Source organism: Scophthalmus maximus, chromosome 18 (genome assembly GCF_022379125.1).
Source record: "Scophthalmus maximus strain ysfricsl-2021 chromosome 18, ASM2237912v1, whole genome shotgun sequence".
Lineage (NCBI taxonomy): Eukaryota > Metazoa > Chordata > Actinopteri > Pleuronectiformes > Scophthalmidae > Scophthalmus > Scophthalmus maximus.
In genome coordinates this window covers 18,475,646-18,489,690 of record NC_061532.1, presented here as the reverse complement: position 1 = coordinate 18,489,690, position 14,045 = coordinate 18,475,646, and the positions used below count along the sequence as shown (strand labels likewise).

The window sequence follows — 14,045 nt, the reverse complement described above, 5'->3', positions numbered from 1 at the left end:
AGGTTCGAGGTTCAAGGGACACGGGGTGGAGATAGATTTTATCAACTACACAATACACAACAGGGCAGTAAAGTGTTGACATTCATAAGATTTATATAACCTATAGCCGGTAAATGAAACTAGAAATCATGCCAGCTCCATAAACCTAACTACATTACATAAACTCTGCTACATTCATGAAGTATATAATGTTCAGTTTTTTGTCGACACATGTAGATTCAACCGTATGTTTATTACTGAGGTCATTGAAATTGGTGTCAGACTGTAGAACAATGCAACTATCTATTTATCTATTCGATTCGCAGTTGTATCTCTACGACGGTGTCAAAAAAATGTACAGGACCATGTAAAGGCAATATGAAAGTATTGACTTTATGCAGGTCTGTGCATCTCTGTCACATTTTCAGGAAATTAATGGTTCCATATATTCCAGAAATCCATCTCCTTAGTGACTCCGGTGGCAAGTGGATATTGAAAGGTTTAAATACTGTAAACCTGTGGATCTCAGCCATTATACAGTAACATCATAAGGTAATACGATATACGTATGTTTCTCTCAAGTGACAAGTAAAGAAATCTACGAAGGTAATATTACATATTTCCACCGTCACACCGCGTCATCTGCAAAGGGGAACGAGAACAAGAACTGGACTGGAAGATTTAGATCATTTGATTAAAAACAAACAATTTCATAAAACTGCCTGCTCCTTCTCCCCCGACACAGACCACTTCCTGTCACGAGGACCAGGAGGACCCGCCCCCTTGGGCCCTGTTCCGCTGACTGCTGCTGCCTTCAGGGTCTGCTCGTAATCTTCTACTACTGAGAGGTGGGGTAGACTGAAATACAATTTACAGAACCATCAATTTGATTACGTGGAAGAAGTAAAAAAAAAAAGTCTCCCGTTTAAAATCCCCCTCCGATCAATATGTTTAGTTTTTTTTGTTATTTGATTTAGATGTTGGGACGATTTGGACCGTGGCTGTGCTTGCTTTTTGTTTTTATTTTTCCAAAATGTACAACAGCTTCACAGATCTGACTGTGACAGATGATTCAGTGTGTGTGTGTGTGTGTGAGCGTGCGAAAGAGAGAGTGAAAGAGAGCTGCACACAGCTCTACGAATAAAAGCAACATCACAAAACCCCGAGTTATGGTGCGTCCACACCAGAAGCGAAGCGAATTTATCGCATTGCGTCACTCGCGTGCGTTCGGCCGCAGGATCGTTTGTGTTCCACCCGCGAATATTCCCTCGTTCTTTTTCGAAACGCGTGAAATCAAGTCAGTGACTTCGTGAGAATCTCAACGCTAATTGGTTTTCGTGACGTCGCATCACGCGATTTAGCTCGAGTTCAAATATTTCACCCCAAGCGAGTGAAGCCAATGCCACGGATTTTCGCGTTGCCCGGCGACCAGGCCAATATTTGCATTGACTCATTGCGCGAAATATTAATTTTGTGTTTCTTGTGAACGCACCGTTAGAGATCTTTTATTAATTATGAATGTATTTGTAACATTATGAAACTACTACTACCAATACCAATACCAATACTATTATACACGGTGCCCACTACAGAAGCGCATTGCATTCACTGATAAAAAAAGAAAAGAAGGACTCCTTATTTCACAATTACGAGATCCTTATTATGAAACAATAGAAAGTATGAGTTCAAATTTATTTCTCTTTAATTGAGTGAATGCAATTCAATGCTTTTACATTTTCTGTTTTTCATAGATGGCTTTTCTTCAAAGCGATATTTTCCCAGGGGCCGTGAAGGCGGCTTCAGATGCGGGTCTTGTGTGTCCTCTCCGGCAGGAGGGCGTCTCTCCTCCTCCGCCTCCTCCTCCTCCTCGGAAGAAGACGCGAAGAACACTGAGCCGAATTATGCCGGTGAGCTGATTCATATCTACCTGTCGAGCTCAGGCTGCCCCTCGGAGTTCTCCCATTTGGATGTTTCATTCCGGACGAGCCTGATCGGGCCGGGGCCTGCTCCTGCTCCTGCCGCGCGCCCGGCCCTCCGCCGGGGGACAGGCGCCGAGAGGAGGCCGAGGCTCGGGGAGACATGGAGGCTGCAGCGGGCTGGAGGACGGTAGGCTCTCCCCTCCGCTCCCACCGCGCACAGACAACGCACAGGTTATGGTTATGGTGGTTTATGGTTCGCCATGAAACAGAAAAATCAATCACTTGTGTGGGGGGGGGGGGGGGGGGGGGGTTTCCCCCGTGCACGTCGTCGACAAAAGACAAAACCTTGTGTTGTTGTTGTTGTTGTTGTTGTTGTTGTTGTTTAAATCTACACTCAGTGTAATGATGGTGCGTTCAAGTGCTTCAGTCCTGCATGTGGCTGGTTGTTGGGCTTCACTGGACCGAACAAACAAACAACAATAATAATAATAATAATAATAATAATACAAATTATAATAATAAATAATCATCATCATCATCATCATCATCATAATCATCTTGCACAATTACAGTTTGGACATTCTTGTGAAGGCGCATCCAAATGGAAACACCTTTACAATGTGTCACCCATGATGAGAAACACACACACACACACACACACACACACACACACTGTAGAGCTTAAACATCTCGGCTCAACACTGTGTCAGGGAACCTGCAGCTCTGCTCAGAGTATTCCACCTTCGTGAGGCTTCCGAGGTAAATAAGATCATATTTTGCAGTATTATTTTTAAAAAGGGCTACTTCTCTTACTGTATGAAAGCCGCCGACTAGTTACAGGCACAATCAATAGTCATCACGGTTCCTTGTGTCAAGTGCAGAAAGTTCCATCTGCATCGGAGACATTCCTCGTCCTGAACGTGAATTATGTATTCTGATGACCATAGAACAGAATAAACTAGGTAAGACACAGAACAGTATCATGATTTAAAAAAAATGTAATCTCAGTAATATTTCTTCTCCATATTACTGTGTGATGTACTACTGCTACCGCTTAGAAATACTTTTATAGTACAGTGTTTGGTTTGTCCTGCTGATGCCTAAGATATATATACAGTGCAAAATTGCATAATTTCTTTAGAATCAAATGTGTTTCCGTGTGACAGGTACTGGCCAAACTGTACTGTGCTGATTCGACTTACATTTTTCTTTTGGAGCATTTAAAAAAAAAAAATTGCAATTTTATGGTAGAAAATATAGAATAATGAACCGTCTGGTAGGAAGATACAAGTGTTATTGTTTTTTTATATTTCTTCAGATACATGTATATGTTGAGATTTATGGGTTAAAAGTTAATAAAACATCAAGATGACTCCTGTTGCGAACCCAAACTCTGATACACCTAACAATCCAGAATATCTGACGAAGTTAAATAATAATAATGATTAAATAATTATCAGATATGTATATAACACAAACATAGCTCTTGGGGCAATATTTGACTTCAAACTCTTCACCAGGAGCAGGCGGAGGACGAGTCGAGTTATATAATTGTGGTTTCATAAAATCAGGGGATCTTCAGAAACCACAATTATTCGTTGAGATATGCCACAATATATCCTTCATTAGTCCCACCATGGGGAAATTTGTTGCAGCGGCAGGATAATTCAAATAAAGAAACAGCAGTGAAAGAGTAATAACTATTATACAAAAGGAAATATATATATAAAAAAATAGCAATGGTAGGCACAAGGATGAATGAAACTACACCTGATGTGTATATTTATGATGTTTTCTTTTCTCCCCTGTGTGTTTTCAGTGGTGATTCACTCCCCCTCATGGACCCTGCCCACATCGGAGGGGATATGTCACCTCTGTACGTGCCAAGAAAAAGAAAGTCAGTCCAGTCGCACCTTAAAAGTGGAATTCCATGTCCAGGTACCCGAAAAAAAAGAAGAAGACATTATTCAAATGACACCAGAAGTTGTAGTAACTTTGACTGTGAAACATCTTGTCATTTCACCTACCTGTGTTTCTTATGCGCAGAGTATTCATTTTGCAAACTATGCCGCAACTGTACTAATGTGTAATCAATTTCAATCTCCATCTCTCAGTTGTCCAGCGAATGCCAGACAGAGACTGTGAAGCAAATGCAGTCGGACACGCCAAGGTGAGTGTCATGGTTGAATCGGGGAAGACAGAGACTGTGGACGAGCTTTTTCTGGTCCGTTACACAGATCAACAAGTGGTCAGTGCATGGTGTCCCCAAAAACCTGCCCATCTCCGGGACTCTGTGGGGGTATTTAGCTCTCTCGGAATAATGTCGTCATCAGACGGACGGAATAGCCGTCTCCGTAGAAACGCTCTGTCTCCGTAGAAACGCTCTGTCTCCGTAGATTTAGGACAAAGTGCAACTGCGCTAAACATTCTAAAAGTCAGGACAGATATTTCCCCCCCCCGACAGTGAGGATATACATCCTGCTGGTTTTGCACGTGTGGGGTCGTGCAGGTGAATGTTGCTAATGAAGACGTGTTTGAATGCGTTTGTCCACTTCACGCCCGGCAGCGGATTTGTGTTTCAGAACGACGAGCCTCAAGGCCAAGACGCTCTGAAGATGAAGAGAACATACGGTAGAAAAAGGTACGTGAGCGGTCAGTCTGTCAACACTTCATTTGAATTTATACATTAAGATGCATGATAGATTCTCATTATTATATTAATCTATGAATGTCTTTCTGCACCAGCACTCCAATAAACTTTTAAAAAATTTCTGAAATAATAAGTGTATAATATTTTTAATACCAGGTACGAGGACCTACAGAGTGTTCCCATAGGAACAGTGGACTACCCGACATCCAGCTGCTCAGTGATGTCATCAGGTGACCTGGCCAATGGAGTGGACTCGGGCTCCATGGGTCCGCCCGCGGCGAGGCTGCCCCCGAGAGTGATGGCGAAGGATGCGTGGCCTCCAGGCCCCGAGGCCGACAGCGAGCAGTCCCAGCCTCAGGACCAGAGCTGGAGTTCCAGGGACAGGACGGGCCCCAATGCCTGGGCGCCGGGGAGAGACCGACCCCAGGAGCAGGTCTGGAACTCTGGCAGAGACCGGTCGGGACCCCCGTGTCAAGACCAGACCTGGATAGCAGGCAGGGACAGAGCTCACACCGGACAGGACCAGGCCTGGGTGACGGGCCGGGACAGAGGTCCCGAGCAGGGCTGGGCGGCCGGCGGAGACCGAGGCCAGGATCAGGCCTGGAACGCGAGCAGGGATCCGGGAAGAGAGGGGGCCTCCTCGGGGTCAGAGCAGGCGTGGGGGTCGGGCCGGAACCAAGAACAGGGCCGGAGCGACGCAAGCAGAGACAGAGAACATGTCTGGAGACCCGGTACATTTTCAAACATTTTCACAATTTCTCACACGTGTTTTGTCATATATATATATATATATATATATATAGATCTGAGGTTATGAATGATATTTTCATAACATTTTAGGGTTAATACTTAATTGTAAAATCGATTGATTTTGAAGATTAAAATCTCTGTTTTTAAAATACAACAAATTTGGTCTGAACAAACAATTATCAGTTACTTCTCCTTAAACTCTAATTATAGTGTATTTATATGAAGTTATGTATTCAAATGTATTTAACAGTATTTAGATATCATTATTACAGTTGAAAGAATGTGTTTGTTCAAAAAGTAAAAACATTTGGGGGTTTTGTAGATTGATGTCTTTTTTCTTCCTGTGTCATTTTGTAGAGTTGAACATGAAGAAGGTGCAGCGGGTGGAGATGGAGGGAAGTCCTCCAGTTAATAACTTCCCACAGCCGCCGGAGAGCAGAGACCCCTGTGAGTTTCCCTCTAGTATGATATTTATGATATTTAATGAGTCAAAAACACATATTTCATATCCCTCAGATTTCCTCTTGTGTCAGGTTCAACCCCCATTCATCACTTTCTTTTAACTCCCTCTCATTCAGCATTCACAAGATGCATTTCTACATGTAGTTAATGGTTTATAATCATACTGTAACGTAGTTAAAATATCCTATATCGGCATACTACTACATACGAGTGTGTTACATTTAGCATTTTAAACTTGCATGGTCAAAAAAAGAATAAAAACTAACTTAAAAAAAAAAATTGGAACATAGATATATGAATTTGTTGATGAATTTATTTAATTTATTGGCTGTTAGGTACAAATAATTTTGTCATTTTGACATTTTTTCTTCAATATTGATGTTCTATATTTTTATCACAATTATCATTACCGAAAAAAAGAGAAAAGAGTTTTTGAAGATATCGCACACCTTTTCCACAATCAGGAACAAAAGAATTGTAAACTATGAATACAAAATTATATAAGATATATATATATATATATATATGAATATAAATAATAAATAATTAAAATCAGAATATTAGACAACGTTATGGTAGAGAGTAAAAAAAAAGTAAAAGTAAATTTACTGTAATTATAAATTGGATCGACATTGTGCTTGGCATCAGCGTTATGATATACAGACAGAACCTCCATTTTGTATTTCTCAGACAGATTGAAGAAAGGGAATTTGTCAGTTATAGTTTTTAATGAAATGAAAAAATAACAACAGAGGAAGTTTCTTAAAGACAATAAAATAACATATCTAATGTAAACGTTTCAGGTTCAGATGCAGCCGGCGGCGAGGCCTCGACGTCTCAGCCCATTGAGGAGCAGAAACCTCTGGTCGTCTCCACAAAGAAGGAGCCTCCTACCTACCCTGCAGGTGAGGGGGGGGGGGACTGACTACCCCAGCAGCTTCTCCTTCTGGAATTATCTCCACTGAGTAAGATAAAATAAAAAATGAACCCATATCTTTATTTCCCGACGTCCGGCAGGAAGCCAGGAGGAGCGCTGGCAGCTCCAGATCGTGGCCAAAGGCAGAGTCACCTGCCCGAAGTGTAAGAGCGTGAGCAGGAAGACGGTGGAGGGGCTGAAGAAGCACATGGAGAACTGCCGACTGGTGAGCACGCGGCGATTTTAAAAACCTCAACTCACTCACAGGCACCGTGGTCGTGCGTGGCGTTAACGTGCGTCTCGTGGTTGTTGCAGCAACCGTTCACCTGTCAACACTGTGGGAAACAGCTGAAGTCTTCCACGGGGATGAAGTATCACATCATGGCCGACCACAGTCATCTGGTAGGAACATTCACATCCCTTAGTCCGTCCTTCATCTCAGACAACAACAAGAGTTACAAATAAAATTCTCTTTCAAATAAGGAACAGTAATGACACCGTCGTCTTTTGTGGAGACCACGACCGATGTGGGGTTTTATTTGGGGCCCATGTCGATATTGATATTAGTAGAAGATTTACAATACAATACATCGGCCGATTTTTAAAAAAATGTATCTGTCAATGATTCCTAAGACGTCGTTATCATACCTTAGTGACAAAAAAATGTAATTGAGGCTTAAACTTTATAAACTTTATCATAAATAACTTTAAAGAAAAAGAAAAACAAATATGTAGAACTTGATTTTTTTTTTAACGTAAAATGTAAACATGAATGCACATTTTTTTCTGCATTGTTTATTCTGTACGATTAAAGATTTCATATCGGTGAACATATTTCTCCTTCCTAAACACTGTGCGGTACAGTAACACGCTCTTCGTGGAGTTTGAGGTTTACTGAATAGTTTCGACACTGATTTTACCCGACTGTTCTTTTATTGTTTTGTTTTTTTCCGTTTGCAGCCTTCGGCAGACGATGCCAAGGGCCTGGACGACCGTGCCATCAAAGACAAACTGCGTAAGATCCTGAAGAGGCTGGGCAAATTAAAATGCTCTAAAGAGGTAAACGGACGAATCATATCCATTTGAGAAAGACGGAAGAAGCAAGATACGATAAGAAAAGATGCAACTTTTTTAAATGTTTCAGGGCTGTACCGCTGCGTTCACCAGTATCATGGGTTACGTTTACCACACGAAGAAGTGTGGGAAGGAGGAGTCCGAGCTGGAGAAGATGCTACTGAATTGCTCTCACTGTGGGAAAACATACAAATCCAAGGCTGGTCTGGAGTACCACCTCAAATCGGAGCATGCTCCCGTGAGTCATGTGCTTCTTTAAAGAAATCAGCTAATCCAAGTGACTCGGAACAAAGAAGGAGAGTTATTCATTGTCTCGTTCCCTGTTACCCAGTCGCCGCAGAAGGCCGAGGAGGACGCGGCTCTGAAGGCCGAGCTGGAGGTCAACCCGGAGAGGACGGCCAGCGGCAGGGTGCAGCGGGCGTCAGCGCAGGTGGCGAACTTCCACTTGGCGGAAATCGCCAACAACGACTTGCCCAAAGACTGGCCCAAGAGGAAGTTTCAGTCCGACCTGGTGCCCGATGACAAAAAGGCAAGATGAGACTCGAGTTTGTACGGAGGATGAGCGGAGGACTGCACCGTATACATCGTTGGTTATTCGTGCACTGTTTTCATTAACCTCGTCTTGTTCTATGCGGTGCGTCATAGTTGAAATATGCCCGACCAGGCCTCCCCGCCTTCAGCCAGGAGGTGCTGAGGAAGTGGAAGAATGAGGTGAAGCTGCAGAGGAAGGTCCAGTGTCCCAACCAGGTAGAGGACAGCGCTTTACTTCTTCAGGAAAAAAGTTGAATCTTCACATTTTTCATGTTAATGCAGTTGATAACTTTTTTTCCCTGTCTAGCTTTGATCTGTGATGTGTACGGAGGCTGGTCATGGGATTGGGCTTATTGTTTTGTATGATATCATATATATATATATGATACTGGAATTATAGTATTATATGATATAGGTATAGGAAACATTTTTTTAAATTAAAGCAAAGGAGTTTTCAAAGTTGTGTTAATTTTCATGCTGTGTTCCATTATAATCTCGGAACTCGGAATTACCGACCTCCGACGCAGAAGTTGCAATTGGAACGCCCCTCGGAAAGGTCGGAGGCAATTCACCACCCTACCTCTTGAGCTTGTATCTATCATTTTTGAAATAAGTCATGTTTGGTCTCGCTAATATGGAGGCGATGATTCTATTTGCTCAAAACTTTTGGCCTCAGTGGCCATCCATACATCTTTCAAGCCAAATAGTCGCGTTCTGTGTGCAGAGGTCCACGGTGTCTTTGTGATGAGGTCGTCTCTGTCTTCCTCAGGGTTGTGGCTCCACCTACACCAGTGTGTCTGGGCTGAAGGCTCATCTGGGACTATGCACAAGGGTAAGTCACCTCCGTCCCCTTTTTTCTGCTCCAGAATATAAAAAACCCAGGACACACAGTTCTGAGAAATATGTCCTAAATAGTTTGAATCAGCCATTAAACACACCATGAAAATGAAACCATCAGATCAACAACATTCATTCCTTCCTTACTTGATCCCATTTCAGGGCGATTTTGAGGCGGGAAAATACCGATGTCTCATCTGCAATAAAGAGTTTAACTCTGAGAGTGGAGTGAAATATCACATCAACTCGGTCCATTCACAGGTAACGACGTCGTTCACAAGCATCTCTCACTTAGTTTTTCAGTTCATAATGATGAATTTTGCGGCTCTCTCTCCCCTCTTTGAGTTACCGTATGCAGACGACATTAGGTGTTACGTTGACGAGTTCCCCTCTTGTCTCTTCCTTCTCCTCGTGTCCCGCGTCTACAGGACTGGTTTGTGACGAACAAGAAGGCTTCCAAGAAGTTTGAGAGGTTCCTCAAAAACCAGTCCAAGGAGATTGTCCTTAATGTGGACAGGCAGATTGTGGATCAGTACCACCATCACCACCTCCAGCATCATCAGCAGTGTCCCCACCACCACCACCACCACCACCATCAGCAGCAGCAGCATCAGCAGCAGCATCACCTCCACCACCAGCAGCCCATGCAGCACCCGCTGCAGCCACTGCATCACCTCCAGCACCAAACCCACCTCCTCCACCCAGAGCACCAGAACCTGTCTCCACAGGTGGACACCCAGCTCCAGCAGCCGGTGCTGTGCTACACCTCGCTTGAGCCTCCTCCGGAACAAATTTGGGTGGAACTGGACCGCAGGGGATTGGTGGAAGGGTCAGAGCAGGCCCCTATCGAGATGGAGATGGCTGATGTTGATGACAAACCGGGAGAGGACAGCAGTGGCATGGTGGAGGTGGAGGTGAAGAGGAGAGAGAAGGGGGAGAGGGGTGGTGGTGGCGGTGGTGGTGGCGGCAGCAGTACCGGCAGCTCATCCAGCGAATCAGAAGCGGAGCAGCAGGACAGGCAAAGACAGATTGACCAGTGGAATCTGAAGCGACCGGGCGTCGTGGAGCCGCGCCCCGAGTCTGGAAAGCGACACCGGAGCGTTTAAAAAAGGGTTCAGGAAATGACAGTTTCCTCAACGCTCTTGTGCGCCAGAGCTGATTTTAAACAGAGGTATGAAAAGATGCCATCAGGAAATCCCTCCAACTTTATTAATAGTGACGAATAGACGAAGGCAGCTTACAGTTGTTGCTGCAGTTTGTAACTTCTGATGTTGCAGGAAGGAAACAATAGGAAGGAAAACCTCGAGGTGTCGGCGAGGACAAAGATGAAAACACTTCCGGTTCGGAGGCTGTTTCTTACCCAGAGAAATGTAGTGATACCATTTATCTGTGTGTTTATATGTAACAGATTCTTTCCACCAACTTCAAATGTGTCTTATACTTTTAACAAGTTTATGTTAAACGCTTCTTGTCTTTTACGTTTATCTAAAAGGGAAAATGTTGCTCTAACGCAAAGAGAGGATGCTAGCGTATAGTATTTTGATAGAATTGTCGCTCTCTCTGAAAACATTTGTGCCTCTTTAGTATGATTTGTATATACCTTACCATATGACCTATCTTCATCATAATCAAAGCTCATAGTTTTCATCTTTTTTACTGTATATTTATCATGAATGAAACTTGGTTTCGTGGCTGGTATCAAGCTGCCATCTTGGAACCGAGTCTGCTGGCAACTTCTGGTAAAATGGAATAGGCAAAAAAGAAAAATAATGTCCTCAACAGTTTTCCACAGAAACAAAAACAAAATATTATTATTAATTCAGACTGAAGATTCAGCCTTAACGTGAGTGAAAAGTAGCTTTTAGAAATGACATATTCTTGTAGAATATTAAAAATGTTGTTGAGGTAATGTTTGTGTGTTTTTAAAAACCTCAACACATTCAAACTTGGACTGGATTCATCTCAACTAAAGGTCAACTTCCTATCTTTTTGCCAGAGCTTTAACCACATGTGAAGTCTTTCTCAGGTAATGGAATTTAATCGGTTGATATCGCACTTAGGGAACGTGGTGATACCCGAGCTGTCTCCTTGATATCTGAGCCAACTCCATCAGCTGAGAGAGACTTCAAATGGGGTTAAAAGCGAGTAAGTGAACCTTTAGTCAAGTATTCCTTTTTTTTAGGGCTGTGATTAAAAATTAGTTTCATCATCAATTAATCTGACAATTATTGTCTTTATTTAATCAATGAATTGTTTTCTTTATAAAAATCTAAAAACAATTACAAAAACAAACAATCAATAATAAATTGTTTTAGGCTTTTTGTAATAACAAAGAAAATAATTAGATCTGAACATTTGTGAATCTGGAAATATAACATTTTTGTTTGGAAAAAAACCTGACTGAAATGGTTAATGAATTAGCAAAAATACTTTTTTTGCGATTGACTGTTTGACTTATTGTTTGAGGTCTAATGTTTTTTGTTAAGAAAGAAATGTTAAGAACTTTTAATGATGAATTTTTGTCAATCATTTCAAACATTCCAAGTAGGACGATTGTTCATGAAACAGATAAAGCACAGAAATCGATTACGGCTCAGCGCAGGTACGACGTCACAGTGGGTGATGGTTTATTGTTTTTGTTTTTTTGATGATGACCAAATGAACAGAGTTACAGGGCAACGCTCATCCTCTCCACTTCACAGGCACGGACGGCTGAATTGTATTGAAGGAAAATCTTTAAAAGGATTTATCGTGGAGGGTGTTTTTCTCTTCTGTTCACTCTTCAAAGAGAGGCTGTGATTTTCTCTCAGAATATTTAACCAATAGCATGTAGCCTAATGTTTATGTAACTCTATAATATCGTGGTGTGCGGTTATGGATGGTTGTCATTGTTGTCATTTGTTTGAAACTATTTTCTATATTATTTTTTTTACATCCCCGCATTTATGAATGTATTTGATTATTGTTTTTCTCTCCTGTTAAGCTCCAGTTTTCCCTCTAGAAAAGTTTTTACCCTTTAATCTGTGTCTATAACAAACTGTGTAAAACATATTTACTGGATCTGATTCTGTTTAAAGTGCTCCCCCCCATCAGATGCCTTTTGGGAGAACAGCCTGTGTCATTTAAGATGGAAATTGGAAGTGTTTCAAAAAGCACAATCATTTTTGTTAATATTAAGAAATGGTAGAAAACTGATTTATTACCTCCAACTGATTTCCAATATTTTACTTCATGCCTGTAGTAAGAAACCAGATAATGACATTCTAATAAGGGTCCAAGCACCAAGGGTGAGATGAACATAATTTTCTCTTTAGACATCTATTACTATTATAATTATTTGATATTTTCTGATGATAAAAGTGGGTATGCAGCTTAATGTCAACCGCAGTTCCTTTCATGGAAGCTCCATAACTTAGTTAAACAACCTGTTAAGCCTTGATGTTGGCTTCTTTTCCCGGTGTCACTGTTTGGATCCGTCTAGTTTGTTTAATTAAATTTTTACCTAAATCTATATTAAACCAAGATGGAACGCAAGGGTTCCAGCCGTGTAAGTAGTACTTATGGTACTTTTTTGTTGCTTTTGTTGCTGCTCATGCTAAATACCTAATACTTCCCAATAATGATTATATTAAAATAATTCATATAATTCTTCTTCTCCACAGAGGTCGGTGGTTCAAATCCTTTTACGGCTTGTGATACGTTGAATTAAAGCAATATTTACTTGTAACCCCTTGGTTCTAACCAGGGCAACCAAAAAAAACACCAAGATTTGAGGAACATTTCAAAACATAAATCTAATCTTTTGCAGTTTTTTTTTTGCTTTCACTTAAACACTTGTGACCCCTTTGGATGCCCCTGACCCTGAAGGAGACCAATGAATCACTGTATGTGTTGAAATACTTCCCAATATGCTTGTGACCAAATCCTAAACAGCATGCTTGCACTTTGACCTGTTTGATGGCGCAGAGAGAAAAGCATTGATTGCTCTCCATTAAGAGACAAGTATTTCACAGAGCACCCTGGATCCCCGACTAGTACGTTTTCTTTTATACTCTTTTATTAAAAAAAGTTAAATTGGAGGCTCAAGATTAGACATTTAATCACTTAAACATCAAATTTTATAGGATAAGCTACAACAGTAAGGCTCTCATCCAGATTTCCAGGAAATATTTTTTCCAAATACTGGAGTTTGAGTTTTAAAAGCCAGGTTTATGATATCTTTGAATGTTTTTAATTCTTCTATCATAAACCCGTCAATCTCCCACAGATGCTGCGTCTCAGTGAATCTATTGAACGTGTAAAATCGTGGTTAAACTCGTTGATTTTGGTCCTGACCTTCTGCTTTGAGGTTTAAAAAAAAAAAAAAAAAAGAAGTTCAATCCGGCGGTTGTTCTAGATGTGATTCTGGAAAGAAAAGTCGTTAAAGTTATTAATCTGTACAGTAAAGAAGCTCTGTGTGTCAAACGAAGATTGAAAATACTGAAGAGCTGTTGGCTCGCGTTTTTTGTGCCTCATCACCGTCGGCCATACAGAAAATACACAGCTGTATTTCATCTAGGCCACATTTTAATTAAGTTTCAGTCGGCATCTGTAAACACAATTTTTTATTTTGTGGGATTTTCTTCAAGTGAAAACGTTTAATGTCTCAGCCAACACTACATCTAAAAAACCTGTAAATTTAATGTTATTACTTGTTTGGTTTTTTGTTTTTTTTTAATAGAAGTAATGTGCTGCTATTTCATAGTACCAGCAGTGTTATAACAACAGATAATTAAAAAGTTTAATTCATGGTCACTTTGGTCTTGGGTTTTTTTGGTTGGCCGATGCGAGGTCATGTTATGTGTGGCATGTCGGGACAGTCGATGGTTAGCGAAAGACTGTCTCGGGGGGACACCTCGCAAGACGCAATGCGGTAAATATAGAAGAC

The 14,045-nt window shown here is 41.4% G+C and overlaps 1 protein-coding gene across 4 annotated transcripts; it reads left to right on the top strand.

Moving 5' to 3' along the window:
• Positions 1-1,674: 1,674 nt before the first annotated feature.
• On the top strand, positions 1,675-13,912 carry znf512 (zinc finger protein 512). 4 transcript variants are annotated; one of them, XR_004786380.2, is made up of 17 exons: positions 1,675-2,085; positions 3,718-3,836; positions 4,013-4,068; positions 4,481-4,539; positions 4,705-5,279; positions 5,656-5,745; positions 6,564-6,665; positions 6,778-6,902; positions 6,992-7,078; positions 7,637-7,735; positions 7,821-7,988; positions 8,082-8,279; positions 8,396-8,497; positions 9,051-9,113; positions 9,281-9,379; positions 9,547-10,289; positions 11,179-13,912. XR_004786380.2 is itself a non-coding variant. In XM_035617809.2 (16 exons), exons 1-16 carry the CDS (start codon positions 1,703-1,705, stop codon positions 10,222-10,224), a joined length of 2,820 nt encoding a protein of 939 aa, XP_035473702.2. In that variant the 5' UTR covers positions 1,675-1,702; the 3' UTR covers positions 10,225-13,912. The 4 variants fall into 4 exon arrangements, 3 of the variants coding, with proteins under 3 accessions (XP_035473702.2, XP_035473701.2, XP_035473703.2); XM_035617809.2 differs by having other exon boundaries at positions 1,675-1,886; positions 4,465-4,539; positions 9,547-13,912; XM_035617808.2 differs by having other exon boundaries at positions 9,547-13,912.
• Positions 13,913-14,045: the final 133 nt, after the last annotated feature.